We start from the raw sequence: 23,973 nt of genomic DNA, 5'->3' as shown, positions 1-23,973 counted from the left end.
GCTTATGACATTTTAGATGCCAGCTCAATTAAAATCTCTTTGAGCCCCACAGTACACTGAAGTCAATTGGGTTCTAGACTTATACGCTGTAAATATTTTAATGCTATAGATTTATAAGCTCTAAGTCTAAACCTAGTCTTTATAAAAGGACCAATGACCACACTAAAAAGGGCATAATGCCTTAGTTCCAGTAGAGACCTATGTTTTTCCTTCTTCTTTATGACCTGAAGAATTTTTGAAGACATTCAGGGTATTAAATTCCAACATTAACCATCCTAGACTAAATTAAAACTGGGCTACCAATCCATGAACACTAGGTAAATCCATGGCTTACACAGAGACCAACCTTATTCCTGATGTTTATGAGTACCACAGTCCCTAGGGCTCTTTACTTTTCTCTGCAGTTCTTCAAACCCTAATTCTAGCTTTAGGACCAGTTTTAGAACCAGAAGGACCAGTACCTTACTACAAAACATAGTACTTAACACCAGCTCTTCTTCTACTTCATTCAGCGCTACATAATACTGATGTCACCCGGGCTCTTAAAACTTTAATTTTGTGAACTCACACCAGCTCTGGGATTAATGGAACCTGGACAACTAATTCCAACTACTCAAAAGCAAGGAAGTTTAGTTCCCAATTTATCACCATCTTTTAGCACTATGATATATTAACATCATCTGGACTCCAACTTTTTTAGTTTTCAAAGCCCTAAGTTTCAAATTGCTAAATTTACAGCTGAAGAACCAGCTCAAGAAAACAGGAGGTTTAAGACCCAGTGGCAAGCAGATTTCTTTCACCAGTTTTTTGTCCTACAGAGTTTCAAAGTCACATTGGCTCTGGACTTGTAAGCCTGGAAATCCTGTTCCGAATTCTAGTGTTAAACCTGTGCTTCACAAAACCAAAATACTAGCCTACACATCTTAAAAAAATAAATAAAAAAAAAGTTTAATCACCATTATAGCCTAGCCCTTTTCTGATCTTTTCAAACACTTTAATTGCCCTTTAATTATTTAAATTTAAATTCAAGAGTTCCTCATATTATAGGCATGACACTGTGAACCAATGCCTTTCTGCCTTGAGCTCTGTGGATTTGAACTTTGTAGTGGAGTCCAAGCACCACTCAGTAGGAAGATAACAACACCTAATGGAGGAGCAGACTTATCCTACCTTGCTGAGCCAGACAAGACAAAAATCCCTGCAATTCTCCATACCATCATCATTCCACCCTAGGGAATATTGAAGATAAGTGGGATGTTTCACTTTTGTTTGGCATGCACTAGCACAAACCATTACCCTAATTTCAATCCAAACCTTTAATCAAAATACCAGTACTGTCCATAACAGTGCAGCTGGTTCTGTTCCAGTTTTCCAGTATGGCATCGAGTAGGATAAATGCCATAAAAGAAAACTTACCTTATGTGATGTTTCTTTATTATTTATTATGCGGACTTAAAGTAATCTATTTGACTAGCCCTCAGCTTGAGATAGATTGGTGAAGAAATAAGTGATGTGGAAAATGTTTTGTTTCTGAAGTGAAGCTAACATACTTCTCAAAAGTTGACATATGCAGAGGTAATCTGTAAGATCAAAATGTTGTAAATATGAGGCTGCCTAGCTCACTCCTGTTTAGAGAATGTATTTCTCATTCCTGCTGCTTGGGAAAGAAACAAAACAAAACAAAAACCCATCGCTTTTCCAGATCAGCTGTCTCTGCTAGTTTAAAAGCTCAGAAAATAACTATTCGAATATTTGGGTGTCCTCCTCCATTAGTACCTGAAGAACTAGTTGTATGTAGAAACATAAAATGATCTTTTAAGACTTTTTTTCTTTTTTTTTCCTCTGTGGAATTGCCCCAGGTTTTCTTTGCCATTGCATATGTGTGTATTTAACACATATCCACAAATAGCTGTAGCTCGTAGGTCTAATGATTGAGTCGCCTCAGTAAACTCCTCTTTAGGTTCACAGGGCACGCAATGGATTGCCAAGTAGCTGAGATTGTTTAGCATTTCATTATACTGACGCTGATATATGGCTATTATTTTGACATTGCTGCCTTGAAAGTCTTGAAAAGCACTGTGAAAGGGTACCTAATCAAATAGTCAGTGATATTTTACGCAGTAAGAATTCTCTAGGGTAAAAGAAAGTCAATAAAAATAATTAAACTATGAAAAGTTAAATATTCTTGCTCAAATTCTGTCAGATAAAGAGATGCATGCAAAGGCAATCCTAAAGATTTTCAGGGATTTTGCAAGGGTTTGGTTTAGGTAGAAAAATGCCAACACTCTCTCAAACGTGTATCTATCTCATACAAACTACACCCTTTTACCCTCTATATAAGGGGAAAAAAAAGCAGACAGTTGTGGTTCAACACAAGTTTGCAGAGAGTTGGCAGGAACAGCCAGAAAGGCTGACTTGTTTTTTATTTCCCAGATCTGCATTTACAAGAGAGGAAACAAAATGGGGGGGTAAAGGAGTATACATCCTTGACTGCAGGCCAAGCAGAGGATGATTATCAAGTTTTTGGGAGTTGTTGTTTTGTTTTGCCTTCCAAAGGCTACAACTAATTGAGATGCTGGGGAGTTCTTCCTGAAGTGCTGTCATAAGACATTGGGGCCAGATGAGGAAAAGGAGAATGGCCAGAGCAGAGCTTCTACTAATCAGCCTCCTCCTCTCTGTGTAAACACGATTTAGATAGTGTACAGGTTTTGTGCTAGCTTTTCGTACTGTAGAGAATTTTATTCTTACTGTAAAACCAGCGTCAGATCAGTTCATATTTAACTGACGGAGAACTTGCTTGAAACTGCGCCTGACCCCATTACTGAGAAGATGTATTTGCCCTCTGCCACAGAGGCTCAATGTTTATGAGCCCTTGATTGCCCCTGAGTCACAAGCTGCTATTGTGTTCAGAAGTGCTTTTTTTGAAGCTGCACTTGGTGTAGCAATTGCAACTGTTTCACCCTCATAGAGACCAAGCCATAATTATCTTCACCTTTGCCATCTCTGAGCCAGTGCAATTCAAAGTGCTGATTTCGATCTTTAAAGCTTTATGCAGCTACATACAGTAGTCCTACAATTTGAAACTACAAAAAAAAAGTCCCTACAATTTGAAACTAGCTTCTCTTTTCCAAAATGGGAGCTGAGAGATCAGTCCAAAGTACTTGAGATATCATTCCCCATGTGCCTACCTGGAGCTGGTAGCAGGAAAATTTCTCTGGAGGACACTTGACTTTGGCATTTACCTCCGATCTATTGACTTACCCAGTTCACATATCAGCTCCTGTTTGTTAAATATATAGCAAACAAGAGTCGACATCTATGAGGCTAGCTTTTGAGGTAGATTAGTGAGAAGAATGTTAGTGCCATAATGCCTTACAGGGAGATGATGATGAAGATGATTATGTGGGAATATAATTCCTGATTGTCTTATTATTTTATGACAAGAGTTCTCTAGCACAATTCCTTGCTGGCAGTCTGATACCAGATTTCTATTTTAGTTTGGGGAAATTATTCCAAAGTTGAAGGATCCATGTTTCTCTTAAAAGAAAACTATCTAATCCAGAGAACTGTTTTTTTTATTGACAGCTGAGCTAAAATTTTTTTCAGCTTAGCTAGTTTCATAAGAACAAGGATATGTTAATAGATGGCAGGGAGCACTGAACATATTTTTCTACAATGGTTGTAAGACTGGAAGTTTTTCAGAGCAGTGCATGCTGCCCTAGGCACTGAAGTGTGATTTCAAGTATTCTCTTTTGTACCTTTCCTATAGGTTAGCAAAATGTAACAGAATATATTATTTTTTTTAGGATAACATATCAAAAAGATACCCTGGGAAGATTAATCTTTAAATGTGACAGTCAACAATGATTATAACAGCTTTATTGACACTATTTCCAAGAACAAAAATCAAAGGGCAGAGAAAACATGAAATAAAAATGGAATATTCAGTAACTATCAGAATGACGTTGTCAATATTATTAATGATGTTAGAAACCTGTTTTAGAAGGTAAAACTATATATATCAAGAGGACTTATGAATACACATGCCTGGACATCTTGGCTCCAACACTTTATCTGAAGTGCTAAGCACCATTACCCACCGTTGGAGAGTGACAGCATATCCCTTTATTCTTCATCTAAAGCACTTACTGCCAGCATAGCATGTGTACAGCAGGAAATCCAGAAGCCCCGATTTTTTGGTTATCTTTACCAGCTACTTTTGAGAGATGCTCCTGTCCCACTAATAGGAGATTAGTGCAATCAACCACCACTGCACTTCTCCAGGCACGGAGAATTAAAGTTTAGACAAAAGTTTAAACAATCTGCTGCTCTGGCCTTTCATTACTTGACTCAGCAATCAATCACAATATGGCCATGAATCTGAAAGACAGCAAATTTGGTACTCCAAAATTATGAAATATTTGCAACTGTACTGAGTAGAAGTGTGGTTTACATTTGTTTCTAGCCCTTAGCTATAATTTCTTAAATGTGTTCCCCTTCTAGCTCTTTTCTGGAATGCTGTTTTCAAGGCAGTTTATTTTATGAAGATCACTTTGAAGCAGTTTTCACAGAAGGAAAGATCATTTGGCCCAGTGGCATTTGGATAAGGACTTAGTGTAATTCCATTTAGAGTCTTCAAAAAGTAACTCTGAGATGCTAAGTAAATCAATCAGCTGTGTCTGTTGTGGAAATCTACAAGGCCAGAGAATTTTGACATTAAACTTTCCAGACGGGTTCATTCAAAGTGATCATTCCCAGGCTGAATTGGCTTGTATGCATTATTTGGAAATGTACTTAGTATTTATATACTGCAGTTTGTATCTGCTCTTCCTAACAGAATGTACTGCACGCTTACTTGGCTGATAGATTTTAGTGGCATATCTTATAGGAAATAATGATCCAATGTCTTCAGAAGTCAATTTGTCTTTTGGAAGAAGGCCACAACTTTAAGGTCCTTAGGGATAAATGGTATCATAAAAGAATATTTTCCCTTCTGAAAATCTCAGAGTGCTTTACAAATTTAGTGTTACACTATCTCTCTCAGGTAAATAACTTTTAAAACACTTTCTGTAGTTTTCCCAAGATTTTATAAACCCCACCATTCAGGAACTACTCAGGCTCCTGCTTTCAGCTGATCCTTGCCACTTAGCAGTGCGACCTCTCCCAGACTTTGTCAAGGAAGAGTAATTGTTTGGGGGTTACTTTGAATGAGGGAGAACTGCAGTAGAAATATGCCTTGCTTGGTTATGTTTTATTATTTTTGAAAAGGAGCTGTCATTTTGCTTTCTTTGGGGGGTTGGGGGGTGGAAACCCTGTGCTGTGCCTTGAAAAATACAGCTCCCCTGAAGAAAAAGGGAAGGAAGAAGAAAAAGACAAAGAAGAAAAGAAAGAAGAGGAAGAAGAGAAAAATAAAAGATAAAAGGTAAAAGGAAAAAAGGGGGAAAAAAAGAATAAAGAAAAAAGGGGAAAAGAGGAGAGGAGAGGAGAGGAGAGGAGAGGAGAGGAGAGGAGAGGAGAGGAGAGGAGAGGAGAGGAGAGGAGAGGAGAGAGAAGAGTGCTCAGCCCACTCGGAATCACCCGGTTATGTTAGCGGCTGTGCCCCGCCGAGGAGGAGCCGTGCGGCGGGGGAAGCGGCGTCCCGCCGAGCGGAGCGGCGCTGCGGCGGCGGAGCCAGCGGGGCCCCTAACCGACGGCGGCCGCGGGAGTCGCCGCGGAAGGGGGCCGGGGGCGGCGGGGGGTGCAGGGCGCCTGGCCTCACCTGCGGGCGGGCCGCCGCGGCCCAGGTGCGCGGCAGCGGCCCCGCGCGGAGCCCCGGCGGCGCGGAGAGGTGCGCGCTGCTGCTGCCGCCGCCGCCGCGCTCCGCTGCAGCGGTGAGGAGAGGGAGGGGGTGGTGCTGCCGGGAGCAGGGTCCGAGGGGGACGGACGGAGTGCGAAAGAAGACAGAGGGAAAGGGAGGGAGAGAGGGAGGGAGGCGGGGGAAGGAAGGAGGGAGGGAGGGAATCAGCGATCCGGCGCAGCTTCCCCACTCTCACTCTCTCCGCTGCTGCAACTCCTCAACTCTGCTCGTTCTTTGCCTGGACATGTCTTAAAAAGTTGGATCTGTCCCTCCCTTTCGTCTTCTTTTTTTTTTTTTTCTTTTTTCCTTTTTTTTTTCCTTCTCCCCCCCTTCCCGTCTATTTTTCCATCCCACCCTCGTTCAAGTTTAAAGCAGCGGATGGGTCGGAGCCGACATGCCGCGCTGTGGCGATGGGGACGGGCGCCGCGCTTGCTGCGCGCCGGGGCCGCGCTGAGCGCCGGGGCCGCGGCCGAGTTCACGCTGTAGAGGTGTGTGGGCACCGGGGCATTGCTCGCTTCTTCTCAAAAGGACAAAAAAGAAAGGGGGGGAGGAAGCGTGCGGAGATGAACTGAGCTGGAGCGGACTTTGGGAGAAGAGCGCCGAGTCCAGCTGGTCTGGTGAGTTCTTTGTTTAATGAGTTTATTATCAGCAGGGTGCTTAGGCAGATGATTCCCATGAGAGTTTTGGTGATCTAGTTTGCTGCCTTATTGAAAATACTCAGGTTGCCGCTCCAACCCGTGGTTTGTAACTGTGTAGTGTATGTATGTTTCTGTATATGTCGATATCTATATACATATACATGCATAGCGACTTTATCCACAGCTATGCGTACCTGGGGCTGAGGGCACCCCCCGCCACACCGCCACCTTCACGGAGAGAGCGGCACGCAGGTTTCCCGACCCAACCCCCCGCAGCCGGAGCGGGGCTCGGCGCCGCGGGCTGCCGGCTCGGCTCTGCCCGGCTCCGCGCTGCTCGGCCGAGCCCGGCCGGTCTGGCCGCCGGCGCCGTGCCCGGCCGCCCGTGCGCTGTGGCGCGGCGCCCCCTGCCCGCCCGCCGCGGAACTGCGCCCCCGCCGCCGCCGCGGGGCGGCCGGGGCCGGGGGCTGCCGGGGCGGCCCCGGGAGGGGGCGCGGGCGCCGCGGGGGCGGTGCACGGCGGAGCCCCGCGGCTGCGGGCCGGTGAGGCGGCAGCCGGCGCTTTCTGAAGGGGCCGGTTCCTTCTGATCCGCAGCCCCGGGCGCGCGAGGCTGTGGTTACGGCAGGGCCCCCTGCGTAGCTGGCTTTATTTATTTATGTGGCTAATAAAAGACATGGCGGGGCTAATGCGCGGTAAATGCGCCCCCGCCGGCTTCTCCCGCCCGCAGCCCGGCTTCGCTGTGAGCCCGCTGGGTCGGGATTCCCCAGGCAAACGTTTGATCGTTATTAAGCGTGATCACTTATTAATGAGCGGGGAATCCTCCGAGGACTATTTCGGAGTATTAATCTTTAACGTTGGGCTGGCTGGCAGACATCCCCTCAGCGCGACTCCTGCAGGGCGCTTCCCCGCCTGAGGTAGCCCGTTCCCTCTCACCGGCCCGGAGGGTCGCCGCCGCGCTCCCCCGGCCGTCCCCGGCCGCGCACACGCTCCCCCCGCTGCTGCTTCGCCCGGCGCCGGGGCACGGCGCTACTCCTTAAAACGGTGGCGGGGAGCCGGATAGCCGTCAGTCGGTTTCGGCCTCTGCTGGGAGAGCTCGCTCCGCACGGCCGTGAAGCGGCGGCTCGCCCAGCCCAGCCCAGCCAAGGGCCCGAGGCCGGGAGGCGTGAGGCAAAGCCCGCCGGCGCGGCCCGGGGGCGGCAGCCCAGCCGCCGGCCCCCCCCCTCCCGCTCGCCGCACGGGGGAAGAGGGAGCGGCCGCCCAGGCGCTGCGGTCGCCGCAGGGCGCTCCTCGCTGCCACCGGCGCGAGCGGGGACCGCGGGGCTCGTCCCGGGTACCCGCTGCTCCTCGGACGGCAGAGCCCCGCCAGCGAGGACCGCCTGTTCCCGTGGGGTCTGACGCTCTCCCTCGCCATCCCCGTAAGGCATTCCCCGCCTGCAGCTTTCTGAAGTTTCTGAGTAGCCTCTCCGAGGGAGGACTTCGCCACATCCGAAGCCGCCCGCGTCCCCGGATCGGCAGCCCCCTCTCTGCCGGCCGGGCTGGAGCGGGGCGACCGCGGCGGAGCTTGGCGGGTCCCCCCGCCCCGGCCCCGCTGGCGTCCCCGTGAGCTCCTGGCCACTGGGAGGAACAGCTCGTGCTGTGGTTTCGTCCTTCCCCGGCGGGGCCGGGCGCTGGGCGGGGAGGCGGGCCGGGGTGCGGGGGCCGCCGCCGCTCCTGCCGCGGCCGCGGAGCACCGCAGAAACGAGTTCCGGAGGGGCGGCCGTCCAGCGCCGCGGAGGAATACGGCGGCGGGGGGCGCTGAGGTACGCAGGGGGCGGAGGGGCACCAGCGAGGCGCGCGGCCGGCCGGGCGAAGAAAGGGGGAGCGGCGCGGCGGGCACCATGCGGGGCTGGCCCCGGCCCGCGCCCCCGCCCCGCCGGCAGTGAGCCGCGGAGAGGTGAGGCGCGGCGGAGCCGGGCCGGGCGAGTTGGGAGAAGTTTTGGTGGCGGGGGAGGGCCGGCGGCGCGGCGCGGCGCGGGGAGGGGGCGGCGAGGCTCCCCTCGGGAAGTTGCGGCGCTGAGGCGAGGCCGGGAGCGCGGCCAGGCCGCCCGGAGGCGCTGGGCGAGCGGCCACCTCGTCCTGCGGGGGCCCGGGGGAAGGGGCTGCGGAGCGGCGCCGGCCCCCCCGCATCCCCCGCCCGCCCGCGGCGCCGGGCCGGGGTGGCCGCCGGGCGTCGCGGGCCCTGGCGCCCCGCTGCCCTCCCCACGGCTGGCGGCGGCCGGCGGGGCTGGAACCGCGGCCGCACTCCCCTGAGAGGCGGCGGGGGTTTAGCCGGCAGGTTGCTCCTAAGTTGGGTCGAGGAAAAGGGGTGGCGCCGGTATTTCCCCCTGGAGGCAAGGTGTCTTCGGATGCGTGCGATGGGCCATTGCAAACTTAATTCCCTGGTAAGCCGGCAGGGGCGATTGGCGGCGAGTAAGTACCTCGGGGTGACTTTTTTCCTTTGTTTGCACTTCAACACCGCGTCCCTCGTTGCGTTACTCGCCGGATTTTTCCGAAAGATAAACCGCAGGGTCCGCGAGGACGCGGCGTTCAGCAGCGGCTCTCTCGGAGACCCCGGCTGCACGCATCAGGCGGCTTCTCCTGCTTTTTCTTCCTCTTTACGGCAGTTGAAACAAAACAAAGCTTTGTTTGAAAGGTGCGCTTTTTAAGCTCTTGGCGTAAGTGACGGTGTGACTTCCCGTCGATTATATCCCCCCGTTGTAAACTTTTTTTTTTTTTTTGGAAACGCATTAATAAATTAAGAAGTGCTGTCTTCTAACAGCAGGTTTTCTTGCGGTTTAAACTACTTGCATGCAAGTTGTTCCTAGGCAGTTGCATGGGAAATATTACCTGTATTCTTTCACCACCTCTTCTGTCTCTCTGCAAAAGAAAGGAATGCTGTGTAGTAGACGTGTATTTCCTATTTACCTGTCTGACCATGTGGAAATATTCAGCTATTTAGTGAGTTAAATACCTTACTTTAACGCTGTGAACTATTTGATTTTTAAAGTTTTTGTTTTGTTCTCTGTGAAGTGCTAAAATCTCACTTTTAGGAGACTGGAAGGTGAGCTTTAGTAGTCGTCCCAGTAGTAGGATAGTCTCCTGCGTTTTATAACTTAGCATACAAAAGAACTTTATATGGCTAAGTTATCAGTGCAAGTAAGCAAACTTGAAATCCCTTTATACCCCCAAATACTTACATCTTTTAATTTTTTTAAGTTTAAAACTGAGTTCAAGCTCAGTAAAACTATTTTTGTCATCACAAACTTTAAGGCGCCATGTTAAATTTCGATCAAACTCTTCATTCACAGAGATTGGAGGTCTGCTTTTCCTTGCACAGCTGGTGAATTCAGTATTAGATACACTAGTAAGTAACTGCCATACAGGTAAATAGTCAAAATTCTCTGTGAAATTTTGTTTCACTGTAGATTCAGAGTCTTTGCGTGCTGTTTGAATACAGCTGCTGCATTTTCCTTTTAACAGCAAAGATCTCAAAATCAGAGTATCTCATGAGATTAACTCATAATGTGGAAAATACAAGCATAAAACTTATGGGAGTTTAGTCACAAGTTAAAACTGTTACATTAATCTCTGCAACAATGTACATTTTTTTGAATAATTTACCAGCTTTGCTAAAGTAACATTACCATATGCTTTCATCATCTGTTTAATTTTCTGGATACCAAACAGCCGGACACCTTCCCTCCCAGAAAAGAAAAAGACACTGTTAAGTTTTTTGTTTGGAAATTTAAGCATGTTGAAACAGCTAGAGCTTATTTTTCTTTCCAATCAGACTACATAAATCATTGCTTTTAAACAGTTGAAAGAGTAGATGTAACTACAGTTAGTACAGCCCACAAAGCCACATGGTCTTTCATAGGCTTCTACAATGGGAACACTCTCATGCCAGTTTAGTTACTGCAGTAATAACTTTTCACAGTGCGTTTGTGTCAAATGGCATCAGTTGCATATGCTGATCAAAACTGACCTTTAAAGTAAATAAGTGATGTTTTGATTGATAGAAACATTTTAGTGTTAATAGCTTAACATTACAAATCAAAGAAGCTGGTGCACGTGGAGGGGGGGGAACCCCACTACATTTGTTAAAAGTTAGTGAAAGATTTCCATAGACAAGCATTGTAGAAACAGCACTAAAGAACCTCTTTTAGTCGTCAAAATGCTCTCTGATGTTTCCCTAGAGCGGTGTAACGGGCCATGCTCAGTGTCTCATTCTGCTAATGTAAACGATGTAGCTTAGTCTTACAGTAGGTCCTTCTGGACTGAACTGGCAGATCTTGCATGTAGAAAAGGGATAGCAATGGGACTAAGACTCACCGCAGCTTGGGCTATGTGGCCTGATTTAGGTTCTTCTTCTACCTGAGACTTCTATTTGATTGGTGAGGGAGTAAATCTCTCCATGTATGCTCCCCATTGATACATTATGTAGAAGATAAGTTTGTTTGTTTCGTTGGTTTTTTTGTTGGCTTGCTTGGCATTGAGATTGCCAATTACTAAATTATGTATTTTATGCTTAAAACTTTCAAATCTCAGACTATAAACTTTGAGTCTAGGTACTGTAAACATACTGTTAAGAGAAACAGTTGTTTATATGACTGCTGTCTTATCCAAATCATCTTCATTTGTAAGTTATCAATTTGATGTCTGCTAGCCCCCAAATTTTGCTTGTTCTTATACCTTTAATATGAAGGTAGTTCATATTTCTAAGTTGTGTTATTATTTTTTCCCATACACAAAATATGTTAATGGTGTTGATGTGTTAATAATTTTGTTAACATTGTAACTATGTATCCCAGCGCTGAATATGCATATCAATAAAAATTACCTGGGTATGCATATAAATAAAAATTGGAAATTATCATTTGGATAAATAGGAGATCAAAGTTTGTTTGGAAGTAGCTTTTCAGAATAAATACGGTATGCACTTCTTATAAACCTAGGGCTATGATGTTTTGTTAAGCAAACAGTTGCCTTATGTGTTGAAAATGGATGCAGAAAATCTTAAACTGGTCATATTCCAAAGATAATAAAAAATTTAGGAGTTCAAAGTGTAGCCTTTGGCAAAAATGTTTCTGAAATTCAGTCATTCTGGCTCACTGTAATAAGCCATCTGAGTTTATATCTAACACATTATCACTTTATCTTAACACATTCATGCTTTTGCTTAGTAGTTAACTGTCTTTACAACTGGCATTGTTTAATACTTTAGATATTTATCAAGATTATATTATGTTGATTTTTGGATAATCCTGGATCAACATTTTTTAGTTTCCAGTAGCTCTGTAAATTATGACAAGATGGAAAAAGTGTCATGTAACAGAAATGACTGCCTTGTTTTTATTTAACATGGTTAACTGTTCAGTTGAGAGATGCTCTTAAACTCTTGGTTGTGACTCAGCAAACCTTAGAAGTTGCTTGGATTCTCTTACTGGTAGTTGCATCATCATGTGTAATAGGCTGCCTGTTGCCAGTTCTGAGCAGACTCCACTTGAAGTTATTACAGAAAAGCAGCAAAAAGTGCTTAAGGTGTTATGGCACAGAAAAATATTTATGGTAATAGTAAAATACACGAGTTTGACTTCAAATTTTAATGAGGACTTTGAATATCTTAATGCAGTCTAATGCATCATAGTGTGTTCCTCCTTGTGTCTGATGTGCCTGAGATGTGAGGAGCAAATTATAAAAGATACAGACAGATACAATGTATTACGTAATAAATACACCACTTCAGGCAGCTTGTTGCCAACGTAAGTATAGGCAGTGAGTTACAGGATGCCATAGCATCAGAGGTCAAGCTGGATTTTGGACTTCAGCATAAATTAAAAAAAAAAAAAAAAAAATATCCCAGTGTAACTGAAGAAGAAAAGAGGGGAAGATCTGATCAGATCATTATAAGATCTGATCATTAAGTAGTTTTTGGTAATAGACGGCTTCCAAAATTCCAGCAAGGTAGAGTATAAGAACCTGTTTCTGTTGATTACTTAAAAATGATGTAATAACTTCTTAACATGTCTTTTAGGACAGTCTAATGGCATCTTAAATTGCTCAGAGTTTTGGAAGTATTGATATCAGTTATTTATTGCAGGGTTTTGGTTGTGGTTTTGTTTGGGTTTGGTTTTTTTTGTTGTTGTTGGTTTATTTGTTTTGTTTTGTTTTTTTATGAAAATGTTCATTTACTTGGCAGTATGTTAGGGGGATGAAACCCTGGAGACCCAAGTGTGTGTTTATTCCCAGGACAAATCAGCCTGGGAAGAAGAGTAGATAGGGGAGGAATAATATTGTTAACCTATTGAAATGGTGGCTGTTCCAACTTCACACTCATTTGCCCTCCCAACGTTTCCTTCATCTAGCTTTAAGACCTTGTAAGTAGTGGTTTCAGCTAGTGACTTACTTTTAAAAGCTCATTCACTTTTTATTGTTTGCTCATTGACTTTTTATTGTTTGCTATGGTTATAGCTTTAATCATGTAACTTAATTACTAGATTTGAAAGACAGAAACACTTTTTTTTTTTTCCTTCCAAAACGGTACTAGCTAAGTTTTCGTTACTCCTCTCTAATGTTTCCTATAGTTTGTGTGGATCTGAGTCTTAAATTCTTCTCTTCTCAAAATCATTGACTTACTGATGGCTGTGACTGACTTAGCTTCTTCTGAGGTTTTAGAGTCAACTGTTGACACAAGTAGATTAATTTGCTCTAATGCTTTCTGGTGGGCAGAGGCAGTCCATGGAATTTCAGCCCAGGCAATCTTTCATGTATCTACCTGAGCAGGTAGGAATTAGGGGAAAGAGAAATAACTGTTAAGAGAAAATGTGAGTGGAGGAAGGAGACAAGGTAATATGATACCTTTCGAGCTGAGATGAACAGAACTAGTGTGAGGATAGGAACTGAGGAGAGGCTGACAGCCAGAGGTAGAGTGGGGACAAACTAGGGCTAAAATGTGGGAGAGAAGGTCCGGAAGAATGAAATAAGAGTGCGGTTAGGAATTAGTATGAGTTGTATAACAGACTGACCAGGGAAGAAGATGCTAAAGGAGAGGTAAGGGAAAAATACTTAGAATAAATGGGGAAAGGTGAAAGGAAAGAATGTGTACTACTTAATCGAAGTAATCAAGTCAAAGCTCAATTGCTTTCTACTTGCTGGAAATAAATTTTTCTCCCAAGATTTTGTTGAAAGCTTGGGCTTGTTGAGGAAGTGTTCTGAAGCTTTGATTTGTTATTCTGTGAGACTTCAGGGAGTAAAGACTGTTGCTATAAACCCCGATGAGGAGGGTGGTCCCAAAAGTCTTGTTCCTGAGGTTTCTCCCTTTCTTCCTACTGCAGTCTTGCCAGTGAGGGTGTGTCTCCATGTCTGTCTTGCTGTTCCAGGCTCTTTCCCTGTCATTTCTGGAGTGTGTTTGAGAAACATGTCTTAATAGTTCCTCTAGTTATTTTGATAGATTCTTGTTCTCATAGCCCTTGATGATAATTTGTTTCAGATCCATTCTGAGAGGGGAATAAAGGAATGCGTCTCAGTTTTTGTTGGTTTTACAACTTAGTGTTGCTTGATAAAAATGTTTTTTATGATATGCACTGCTATCCACTACTCTCCAGCTCTGAGTACCCTTATAAGAGGATACAATACATACAGAACTATTCTTTGTTTATAATTTTTACAATTCTTGGAACAGGTGATTATAGGATACTTTGAAGAATGAATGGTAATTTCAAGCCAATTCTTGTAGTTCCACATCATCGGACATCAGCCATTTTACAATCTAAGTGAAATGAGGGAGAAGAATTTTCTACAGAAGACAATGTCACGTATGAAGTAGAGGACTGGACTGAATGTTGACTATTCCAGATTAGTTCAGATCTAGTTTGCTTGCTTATAGCAGACAGCACTGGCGTATTTCTTCTAACATGTTGCTTCATGGAGTTGTTAATTTGAAGTTAACTCTGTGTGTTCCCCTTGTCATGGTAGTCATTCCTAGACTTTTGGTCTTGCAGATTCTTGGCATTTTTTAGGAGTTTTGGTTTATCTGCTTTTCTGTTGCTGCAAATCACGTTGAAACTTTCTGCAAAAAAGGATACAACCTAGATGTGTAACTTCTGGTGTTCTTTGAAGCGTGAATTCTAGTCTAAACATCAAGGTTATTTGAATAATATTTGAACAGTCCTAAGTCTTAACACATCTCTCTTTTGTTTCAGGGTTTCTTTGTAATTGCTGCCATGGGAAGATACTTGACTATGATGTTGCTGCTGATGCTGCTAGTGCAGCATTTTGGAAACTGTGAAGGAAATCCAAGGCCACATCATGCTCCACCAATGCAATTTACACAAGGACAATATAATGCCACTGTGTATGAGAATTCTGCAGCCAAGACTTATGTTGGGCATCCAGTGAAAATGGGCATTTACATTGCAAATCCATTATGGGACCTAAGATACAAGATTATTTCTGGTGACAATGAGAACTTATTCAAAGCTGAAGAATATGTTCTTGGAAACTTTTGCTTTTTGAGAATAAGGACCAAGGGAGGAAACACAGCTATCCTTAACAGAGAAGTAAAAGACCATTATATGCTGACTGTTAAAGCAGTTGAAAAAAATACAAATGCTGAAACGCGCACAAAGGTCAGGATACAGGTACTGGATACAAATGACTTGCGACCTTTGTTTTCTCCAACATCTTACAGTGTTTCTTTGCCTGAAAACACAGCAATAAGGACCAGCATCGCAAGAGTCAGTGCAACAGATGCAGATATAGGAACAAATGGAGAGTTCTACTATAGCTTTAAAGAACGAACGGATGTGTTTGCTATACATCCAACTAGTGGAGTGGTAGTTCTAACTGGTAGACTTGACTACTCAGATACTAAGCGTTATGAGATGGAAATTCTTGCAGTGGACCGTGGGTTGAAGCTGTATGGTAGCAGTGGCATAAGTAGTATGGCAAAACTAACTGTTCACGTAGAGCAAGCAAATGAATATGCCCCTGTTATTACAGCTGTTACATTGACTCCATCAGAATTGGACAAAGATCCAACGTATGCAATTGTAACTGTAGAGGACAATGATCAGGGTTCAAATGGGGAAATAGCATCATTAAATATTGTTGCAGGTGATCCACTTCAACAGTTCAAAACAGTGAGGTCTGTTCCAGGAGGTAAAGAATACAGAATAAAAGCCATCAGTCACATCGATTGGGAGAGCCACCCTTTTGGATACAACCTTACCCTTCAAGCTAAAGATAAAGGAAATCCCCCTCAGTTTTCTTCTGTAAAAGTTGTTCATGTGACATCACCACAGTTTAAGTCTGGTCCTGTCAGATTCGAAAAAGAGATATATAGAGCTGAAATAAGTGAATTTGCCCCTCCAAACACACCTGTGATAATGGTGAAAGCTCTGCCTAGTTACCCACATTTGAAATATGTATTTAAAAATACACCCAGCAAAGTAAAATTCAATTTAAACACTCACACTGGTCTTATTACCACTTTAGAACCCATAAAAGCCCAATATGCATCCCATTTTGAACTTGAAGTTGTGACAAGTGATAGAAGAGCTTCTGCAAAAGTATTAATTAAGGTACTAGGCATGAACAGCAGTCCTCCTGAATTTACTCAGACATCCTATAAAGCCTCCTTCGATGAGAATGTGCCAATAGGTACGAGTGTCATGAGAGTAAGTGCAAAAGACCCTGATGAAGGAGAGAATGGTTATGTGACCTATAGCATTGCAAACCTAAATCCTTTGCCATTTGTGATTAACCATTTCAGTGGGATTATTAGTACCTCAGAAGACTTAGATTATGAATTGATGCCAAGGGTTTACAATTTAAGGATTCGAGCTTCTGATTGGGGTATACCATATCGTCGAGAAGTTGAAGTTCCTGTTACTATTATTTTAAATAACCTCAATGACAATATACCTCTGTTTGAGAAAATAAATTGTGAGGGAACAATCCCCAGGGATCTTGGTGTTGGAGAACAAATAACAACTGTATCTGCTATTGATGCTGATGAGCTCCAGTTGGTGAGATACCAAATTGAATCTGGAAATGAACTGGATTTATTTAGCCTAAATCCAAATTCTGGAGTACTTTCACTCAAACAGTCACTAATAGATGGCCTAGGTGCTAAAATGTCTTTTCACAGTTTGAAAATTACAGCTACAGATGGAGAAAACTTTGCAAAACCATTGTATATCAACATAACTGTAGCTACTAGTCGCAAACCAGTCAACTTGCAATGTGAAGAAACTGGTGTGGCCAAAATGCTTGCAGAGAAACTCTTACAAGCAAATAAATTGCACAGTCGTGGAGAAGTTGAGGATGTTTTCTTTGACACTCACTCTGTGAATCTGCATGCACCTCAATTTAGAAGTACTCTCCCCAGTAGCATTGAGATAAGAGAAGACCAACCTGTGGGCTCCAGCATAATACTTATGAATGCTACTGATCTTGATACTGGCTTCAATGGAAAACTAGTGTATGTTATCTCTGGAGGTAATGAAGACAGTAGTTTCATTGTTGATATGGAAAGAGGAATGCTGAAAATTTTATCTCCCCTTGACCGAGAAGTAAAAGATAAATATACTTTAAATATTACTGTCTATGATCTTGGAATACCACAAAAGTCTGCCTGGCACCTTTTAGATATAAAAATTTTGGATGCTAATGACAACCCACCAGAATTCCTGCAAGACAGCTATTTTGTTGAAGTGAGTGAAAACAAAGAGCCAAACAGTGAAATAATTCAAATTGAAGCTACTGATAAAGATTTAGGGGCTAATGGAGAAGTGAAATATTCTCTTCTTACAGATACAGACAAGTTTACCATTAATGCTGTGACAGGAATTGTGAAAGTTGTAGGGGTTCTGGATCGTGAAGAACAGCACGTCTATTTCTTGAAAATAGAGGCTAGGGACCAGCCTACTGAAGAACCTCAATTATTTTCAACAGTTATTTTGAAAGTGTCTGTAGAAGATGTTAACGACAATCCTCCTAAGTTTATTCCTTCAAATTATCATGTGAAAATTCGAGAAGATCTTCCTGAAGGAACTATTATTACATGGCTAGAAGCCTATGATCCTGATTTAGGCCAGTCAAGTCAAGTACGATACAGTCTTTTGGACGGTGGAGATGGCACTTTTGATGTTGACAAACTAAGTGGAGCAGTACGTGTTGTACAAAGACTGGATTATGAAAAGAAACAACTTTATAACTTGACTGTGCGGGCCAAGGACAAAGGAAAACCCATTTCATTGTCCTCTACGTGTTACGTTGAGGTTGAGATAGTTGATGTGAATGAAAACTTGCACCCTCCACGGTTCTCTGTATTTGCAGATAAAGGCTTTATAAAAGAAGACGCCCCTGTTGGCTCTTCAGTAATGACAGTATCTGCTTATGATGAAGACGCAGGACGAGATGGGGAGATTAGATATTCTATCAGAGATGGATCTGGTGTAGGAGTTTTTCGAATAGATGAAGAAAAAGGTAAGGTGGCTTTCTGTTAGTTTATATTCTAAATAAAATCATATGCCAGCAAAGACATAAGAGAAGCTATAGTGTCACAGTTGATACAGATGTTCTTGTTAGGACAAAAAGATGTCACCAATAATATATATATATATAGTTCTATCTACCACTTTAGTGAAGTTATATGTATACATTTGATAAGTAATTTTCCTCTGTTGTCCTCATTTCTAACCAGCCTACCTAAAGCCATTCTTAGATCTTAAAATCTCTGCTTCCTGGCAAAAATAAGAATACTATTGATACAAAATGAAGTTCTGCTTCATGTGAACACTGTTGTGTTGTGGACAGTGGGGCTGTGAAGCTAAGGCAACAAACTGTTCTCTGCAGGGATTTTTGTGCTCTTTGATCTTAAGTGACATCTCTGTTGGTTCATTTACTGGAGGTATGCATGGGTGTGATATTGCCATACGTGCTGGTTTTGGTAGTTATCTTTAGAGTTGTTATAGGTGCCCATCTTTAAGTCAGTAAGCAGTGCCTTCTTCATGGAAAGGGTTCTGTCAAAGAAAGCATAGATGCAACCTATAAAAAAAAACCTCGTATAAATGAAGCAGACCGAACTGTTGACTTATTTCATTAATTTTGCATAAATTGACGAGCATCTGTGAGAATTATTCTAGTGTCATGTATTCAGAAGAAACATAATTATTGTTTCAGTAAAATTCTAGTGCTGACTTCCAACATTTTGGTTGGACATCTGTGTAGCTACCCATTCATTTACGTCTCTGATCAAGGTAGAGCATTGATACTGTGCTACTATCTAAGCACCTTAAAATACATTGAGGAGAAATCTTGTGCAAAATTTGGTTACGAGTTATACGTAGGCAAATTATGACATATATGAATGATGTCTTACAGAAAAAAAAACTTGTAACTGAGAATAAAAAATGGCAATCATATCTGATTCATCCAGTAGCCATTCTGTGTGCTCTATATGCTTCCCACAGTTGTGAATGTGGGTAACACAGACTCACAAAGTTGCTTTACTCTTCAAGATTTAGGTGAACAAACTGTTACTGGCAATATTTTTTCTTCTGTAAAAGTCAGTTATTAAATTATGTAGTTTGTGGGTAAACAACCAGCTCCAGAGCTTGAAATGTAGCATTGCTTCTCTTAGCTTTGCTTTTAACAAAGCACATAGTTAAGATTATGGAACAAATTTTCTAAAAATGGAGAATCGCATACTTTCCAAGACTTAGTAGTTTCACATTTAGGTTCTTGGTATATGTGCAGACTATTCATTTGTGTATCATTATGCCTTTCTTTTGACATAAGTTTACTGTGTGTTATAGTATCTTAGAATAAGTGTTTAGTTGTCCTACAGAATGAGTCTGAGTTTGCCAATTTATTGTCCAAGTGATAGATAATGGTAATGAGAATGAAAGAGTGAAGAAATATTTTTATTTTGACACCGATATGTACATGTGTACCTATTTATGTGTATGTGGATAGGTACGTGTATTTTCGTGACACTACTACTGGGGCAGAATTAGTTGTCTGCATGTGTTGCCTCTTGACTCTTTGGCATGAGGCTAGTTTGCTTTACTGAAGAATTGATATGAGTTTAAGTTCCTTTTAATCTGCCAGATGTACGAAGTTGGCAGAACTTGGGGCAAAACCAGCTTCTATTTAATAATCTTATTCAGGACAATGGCACTGTATTTTCAAGGTGGGGAAGAGGCATTGTCTATATTCATATCTGGTATCTAGTGTTAGCAGTTCTTCAGGAATTAAAGTAGAGGGATTGGGTGGGGGTGAAGAGGAGTTACTTGTTTTTAGTCTTAGTGAACAAATTCCCCTTAAGACACCGGTGTGGGGAAGAATGTGTGTATTTGTGTTTGGTGGGTGAGTTTTTCCTTCAAATGTTGATATAAAGGAACTGAGGAAAGAACACGGACTGTCTACAAGCTTGACAATGTAGCTTAAATTTTGTCTTGACTTCTTTTTTTTTTTTTTTTTTTTTTGCACTAAGAAGCCATCAGAATTGTTACAGAAGGCACTCTTTATACTGCACTGTCTGAATATTTGTCATGTTTTTCAAAACGGACTGGCCTTGATACAGGGAGCAGACTGATAATTAGCCAAGAAAGCACATTAAAGAATTTGTTAAAGAGGAGATCTGGCAAGCAACTTGGTAACTTTTTCAGCTTGCTAAAGGGGTCCTGACTTTACCCTTGAGCTACATGTCTCTTCCTGCTGTCTTTGAAAGCATCATACTACACTTTCAGTTCAAAGATAGGTAAACTGGATTTAGGAAGCTATTTGGAGTCAACGCTTAACTATTTGGTGGCTAAGAGGGATCATTTTGTGCCTTGCTTCTTAGGAATGAAGGATAGGAATCAAGGACAACAATCACATTTTCAGAAAGACTAGATGGTTGATGATGATAGAAGGATCAAATAGCTAGTTCCATGCATGGGACTTTTGCTGGCTTTCAGGTTATCTTTTCCATGTTAATGTGGTTGGTTTTTTTTTTTTTTTTTTTTTAATTTTACATTTCAAAAGGTAGGAAATTGTATTAGTGTTTGATAATTGTACCTATAATTCTGGAATTTTCCCAAGAGAATTTAATACAACTTTGCCAATAACTTTTGAGTACTTTTTTCTAAGGCTTACCTTTATTTTAGGTCAGCTGGGTTTCATAGGTTCTGTTTTCTGCAGTCCTGTCCAAACCCTTAGACATAAATCTCTTAACAGGGAGCCCTAATGCACCCGTACACACAAACTCTGGAGTTGCTTTGGTTACTTTGTTGCCTAATTGCTCTGAAGACACAGAAAAAAGTACCTTAGGGGAGAATTTGGTATTGAGTCATTTTTTAGCTTTCATGGAAGTATTCTTTAGCCTGAAAAGGCAATAAGGGTCAGGAAAGGAGGACACCAAGATGATCAAAGTCTATAAAATTACAATAGTTTCTGTACCACCTTCCTCATATCACTTTTTTTTTTTTTTGCAATGCAAGAAATAGGTCATGCACAGTTAACACGTAACCAACCTAAAAGGAAGTATTTTTCACATGAAGTGTAATAAAGTCATGAAACTCATTTCCCCAGGAAGTTATAGAGATTGAAAGTATGACTAAAGAAAATAAGTGGTACTAATGAGATTATTTTGAGGTTCGGCCTCATGCTATCTCCAGCTCAGAAATTGTTAACTGGAAGCCAAGTGGGTAAGGGAAGGAGGTCAGAGATCATCACTCAATATATAATGATTCAGAAGTATAACAGTGCATTGTGACTGTTACTGTACAGAGATAAAATTAAAATTACATAATAAATGGAGACTCTTGGTGTATTATAACAATATGACAGGAAAAATGTTAAAACAAGATTTCTGTGCAGTGGGTTTGTACAACAAAACAATTTGTTTATTCTTTAGGTATGTGTGTTCAGAAGTTGGAATTTAAGATAGCTTTTTATGTGTGAACTAGACTGAAGTCTGCAAATTGAGATGATCAGCTGGTTATATAAATTGTCTACTAAAGCAGCTGTAAAGTATTTTCCCAAAGAATTTGATAAGGAGTTGAGCAGATTGGGATGTTTTAATAATAGAATGCATTGTGTTGATACAGATCCCAGTGTGCCACAAAAAAACACATGCACCATCTAAATCCCATTAGCACTGAGCAATAAAAGTGAGATAAATCATGTCAGTACCATGCTGCTACTGCCATTTAGAAAAATTCTAAGGAATGATAGAAGCAATTGCTGGAGGAGAACCTAAAGCAGGAGCTATATGGGACCAAAGCAATACTGAAACCTCTTTATTCCTTGTCCCAGTTCCCATCCCAGCAGGCAAGCAGGAAACAGGAGAATGTCTTCCTGTTTACTTTTTGGTCATCAAATATAAGAATAGAGCATTTCCATTAAGTATTTATGCTCCTCAAAGGTGAAATGAAAGATGGAAGCTGTAGTATGTTTTTAAAAATGGTATTAGAAAGAACTCCCAGTACTTCTTCCAGTTGTATAGGTGAACAAGACCATTCAGTGTCGCCCACTGAGCTGGATGTGACACTGTCATGGGACCACCAGAACATGGTAAGCAAGTTTCCAGACTGATTTTCAGTTGTAAAAATGAGAACTGTTACTAGTTTTGCTCACTATCTGACCTTCTCCAAAGATTTTTTTGCCAAGCAGGCTGCTGCTTTCCTTGAGGTGTCAGAGCTTCTAGCTTATCACCAAGAGCTGGTTTTTATCTTGTTTCAAGGTTGTCTTCTTTAGGTTTTGTTTTTTTTTCTAGTGCTCAAAATTTAGATAGCTGAGAGAGCCAGCAGACTTTGGGAGTGTAGATGCCCTAGGTCATTTAGCCTAAGAAAGGTCTCATTGCGATGTTTACGGAAGATGGGAGCCCATCCTGGAAGCTGATGTTCAGAAGCGAAGGAAGTTTCAAGAGTAATGAATTCTCTGGTGTCCAGTTGTGTCTAGCCAGTTATGTACTAGAGCGGTGGGATTTGCAACCCTCGTACACCCAGACGCAGAGTGTTATATGTTTAGGCACTGGAACAGGCTGCCCAGGGAAGTGGTTGAGTCTCCATCCCTAGAGGTATTTAAAAGATGGGTAGACGTGGTGCTTGAGGACATGGTTTAGTGGTGGACTTGGCAGTGCTAGGTTAATAGTTGGACTCGGTGATCTTAAGGGTCTTTTCCAACCTTAACGATTCTATGATTCTATGATATATAGACCCTATGCAGTAAGGTTTCCCCTGATGACAGTTTGTTTGAACTATTTTAATAAACTATGATGAATTTTACAAACACATTGTTATAGGAAACTTCCCAGCTAGTTCAACTTGCAAGGTTACCAGCAGGCGTTTTCTAAACTTCCACAATTGAAGGTATTTCCCAACCAAGTTCCAGAATCGTGTTGAGGGTGATGTGGCAGTCTGAACTTCATGCCTGATAATCTTATTACTTGTGTTTAATGCAGCAATATAGTTATTTGTTACCAGGAATCTTACTGTTCTTTCAGTAACCCGAGTTTAAGTTATTGGGCCATGAGTGTTACAGAATAACAGTAATTCTGTTCTAACAATAACAACAAAGTTTAAGGTGATTAAACTAATTTGCTGACTTAAAATGACGTAAGTATGACTGTGTTTTATTAGAACAAAGGTCTGTCTAGCCTGATACACTGTCTCCAGTAGTGTTAAGGAAGAAGAACAACAGGGCAGACACATGATACTCCTTTCTAATACTTTGCTAGTCACTGGTTTTTTTGTATTTGGGGAGTTTTTGAGTCAGATGTAGTTTGTAACCTTTAGTGGATTTATCTTTCTTGTGTAGCCTTCCCTTGGAACCATGTAATTTTCAAGTGTAACCTTGCTACCATGATAAGGAAAGATTGTTTGTTTTGGTAAAGAATGTTAGAGGAGCAAGTAAAAAAAAATGTTAACGGGGGCACGTGGAAGAATATTAATTTTATTGCACTATCTCTTTGTGCATAAAATACCATCAATAAAGCTTAATGGCTATGAGACACTATTTTTAATATAACCAGGACTATTTCTGGCTGGGAAGACAGTAATTCATTACGGAAAATGAATAGGATTTTAGCTACATAAAGCAAAACACTGAATTATACTTTTAAAAGGTACAGAGCATTGCTAACACATAATAAGCATGTTGACATTTCTTTGCAGTGTTCTTGTAATTGCATTAATTAAAATGCAGGATATGAGCTACATTTATACATAAGAGGTAGGTTCAGGTTCTGTTTCTTCAGTGGTCTTTGGCTTTTGAGCTTTTTGAATCATTCCACCACTCACTGTTGTTGAGTTTTAATATGAAGACAGGCATTAACAAAGATTAAATATCATGATCATCAGTGGAGCAGAACACTTAAGTACCTATTGGATAGCCATTAAACCAGCAGCGTTGTGTGGAACAGAAGCCAACTGGCCTGCATGTATCCTAACAGCTCTCCTACCTTTAGGCAGGGTGGCTGCACCCAAATTGTCT

General features: G+C 42.2%; 1 protein-coding gene across 3 annotated transcripts in view; it reads left to right on the top strand.

Annotated features, from left to right (window-relative positions):
• Positions 1–14,696: 14,696 nt before the first annotated feature.
• The window catches only part of FAT1 (FAT atypical cadherin 1), a gene marked incomplete at its 5' end in the record, with an annotated part of 106,950 nt that continues 97,673 nt past the window's right edge, over positions 14,697–23,973 (top strand). For 2 of the 3 annotated variants that reach the window (XM_082316094.1, XM_082316093.1), the window contains one exon: positions 14,712–17,979. In XM_082316094.1, the coding sequence (XP_082172220.1) occupies positions 14,712–17,979 (3,268 nt within the window). Of the gene's footprint in view, positions 17,980–23,973 lie in introns of all 3 variants that reach the window. The other variant, XM_082316095.1, reaches the window with a different exon arrangement.

The sequence above is a fragment of the Platalea leucorodia genome, assembly GCF_965183815.1.
Source record: "Platalea leucorodia genome assembly, chromosome: 6".
Lineage (NCBI taxonomy): Eukaryota > Metazoa > Chordata > Aves > Pelecaniformes > Threskiornithidae > Platalea > Platalea leucorodia.
The sequence above is the reverse complement of the archived record's forward strand: the minus strand, read 5'-3'. Positions and strand labels throughout refer to the sequence as shown.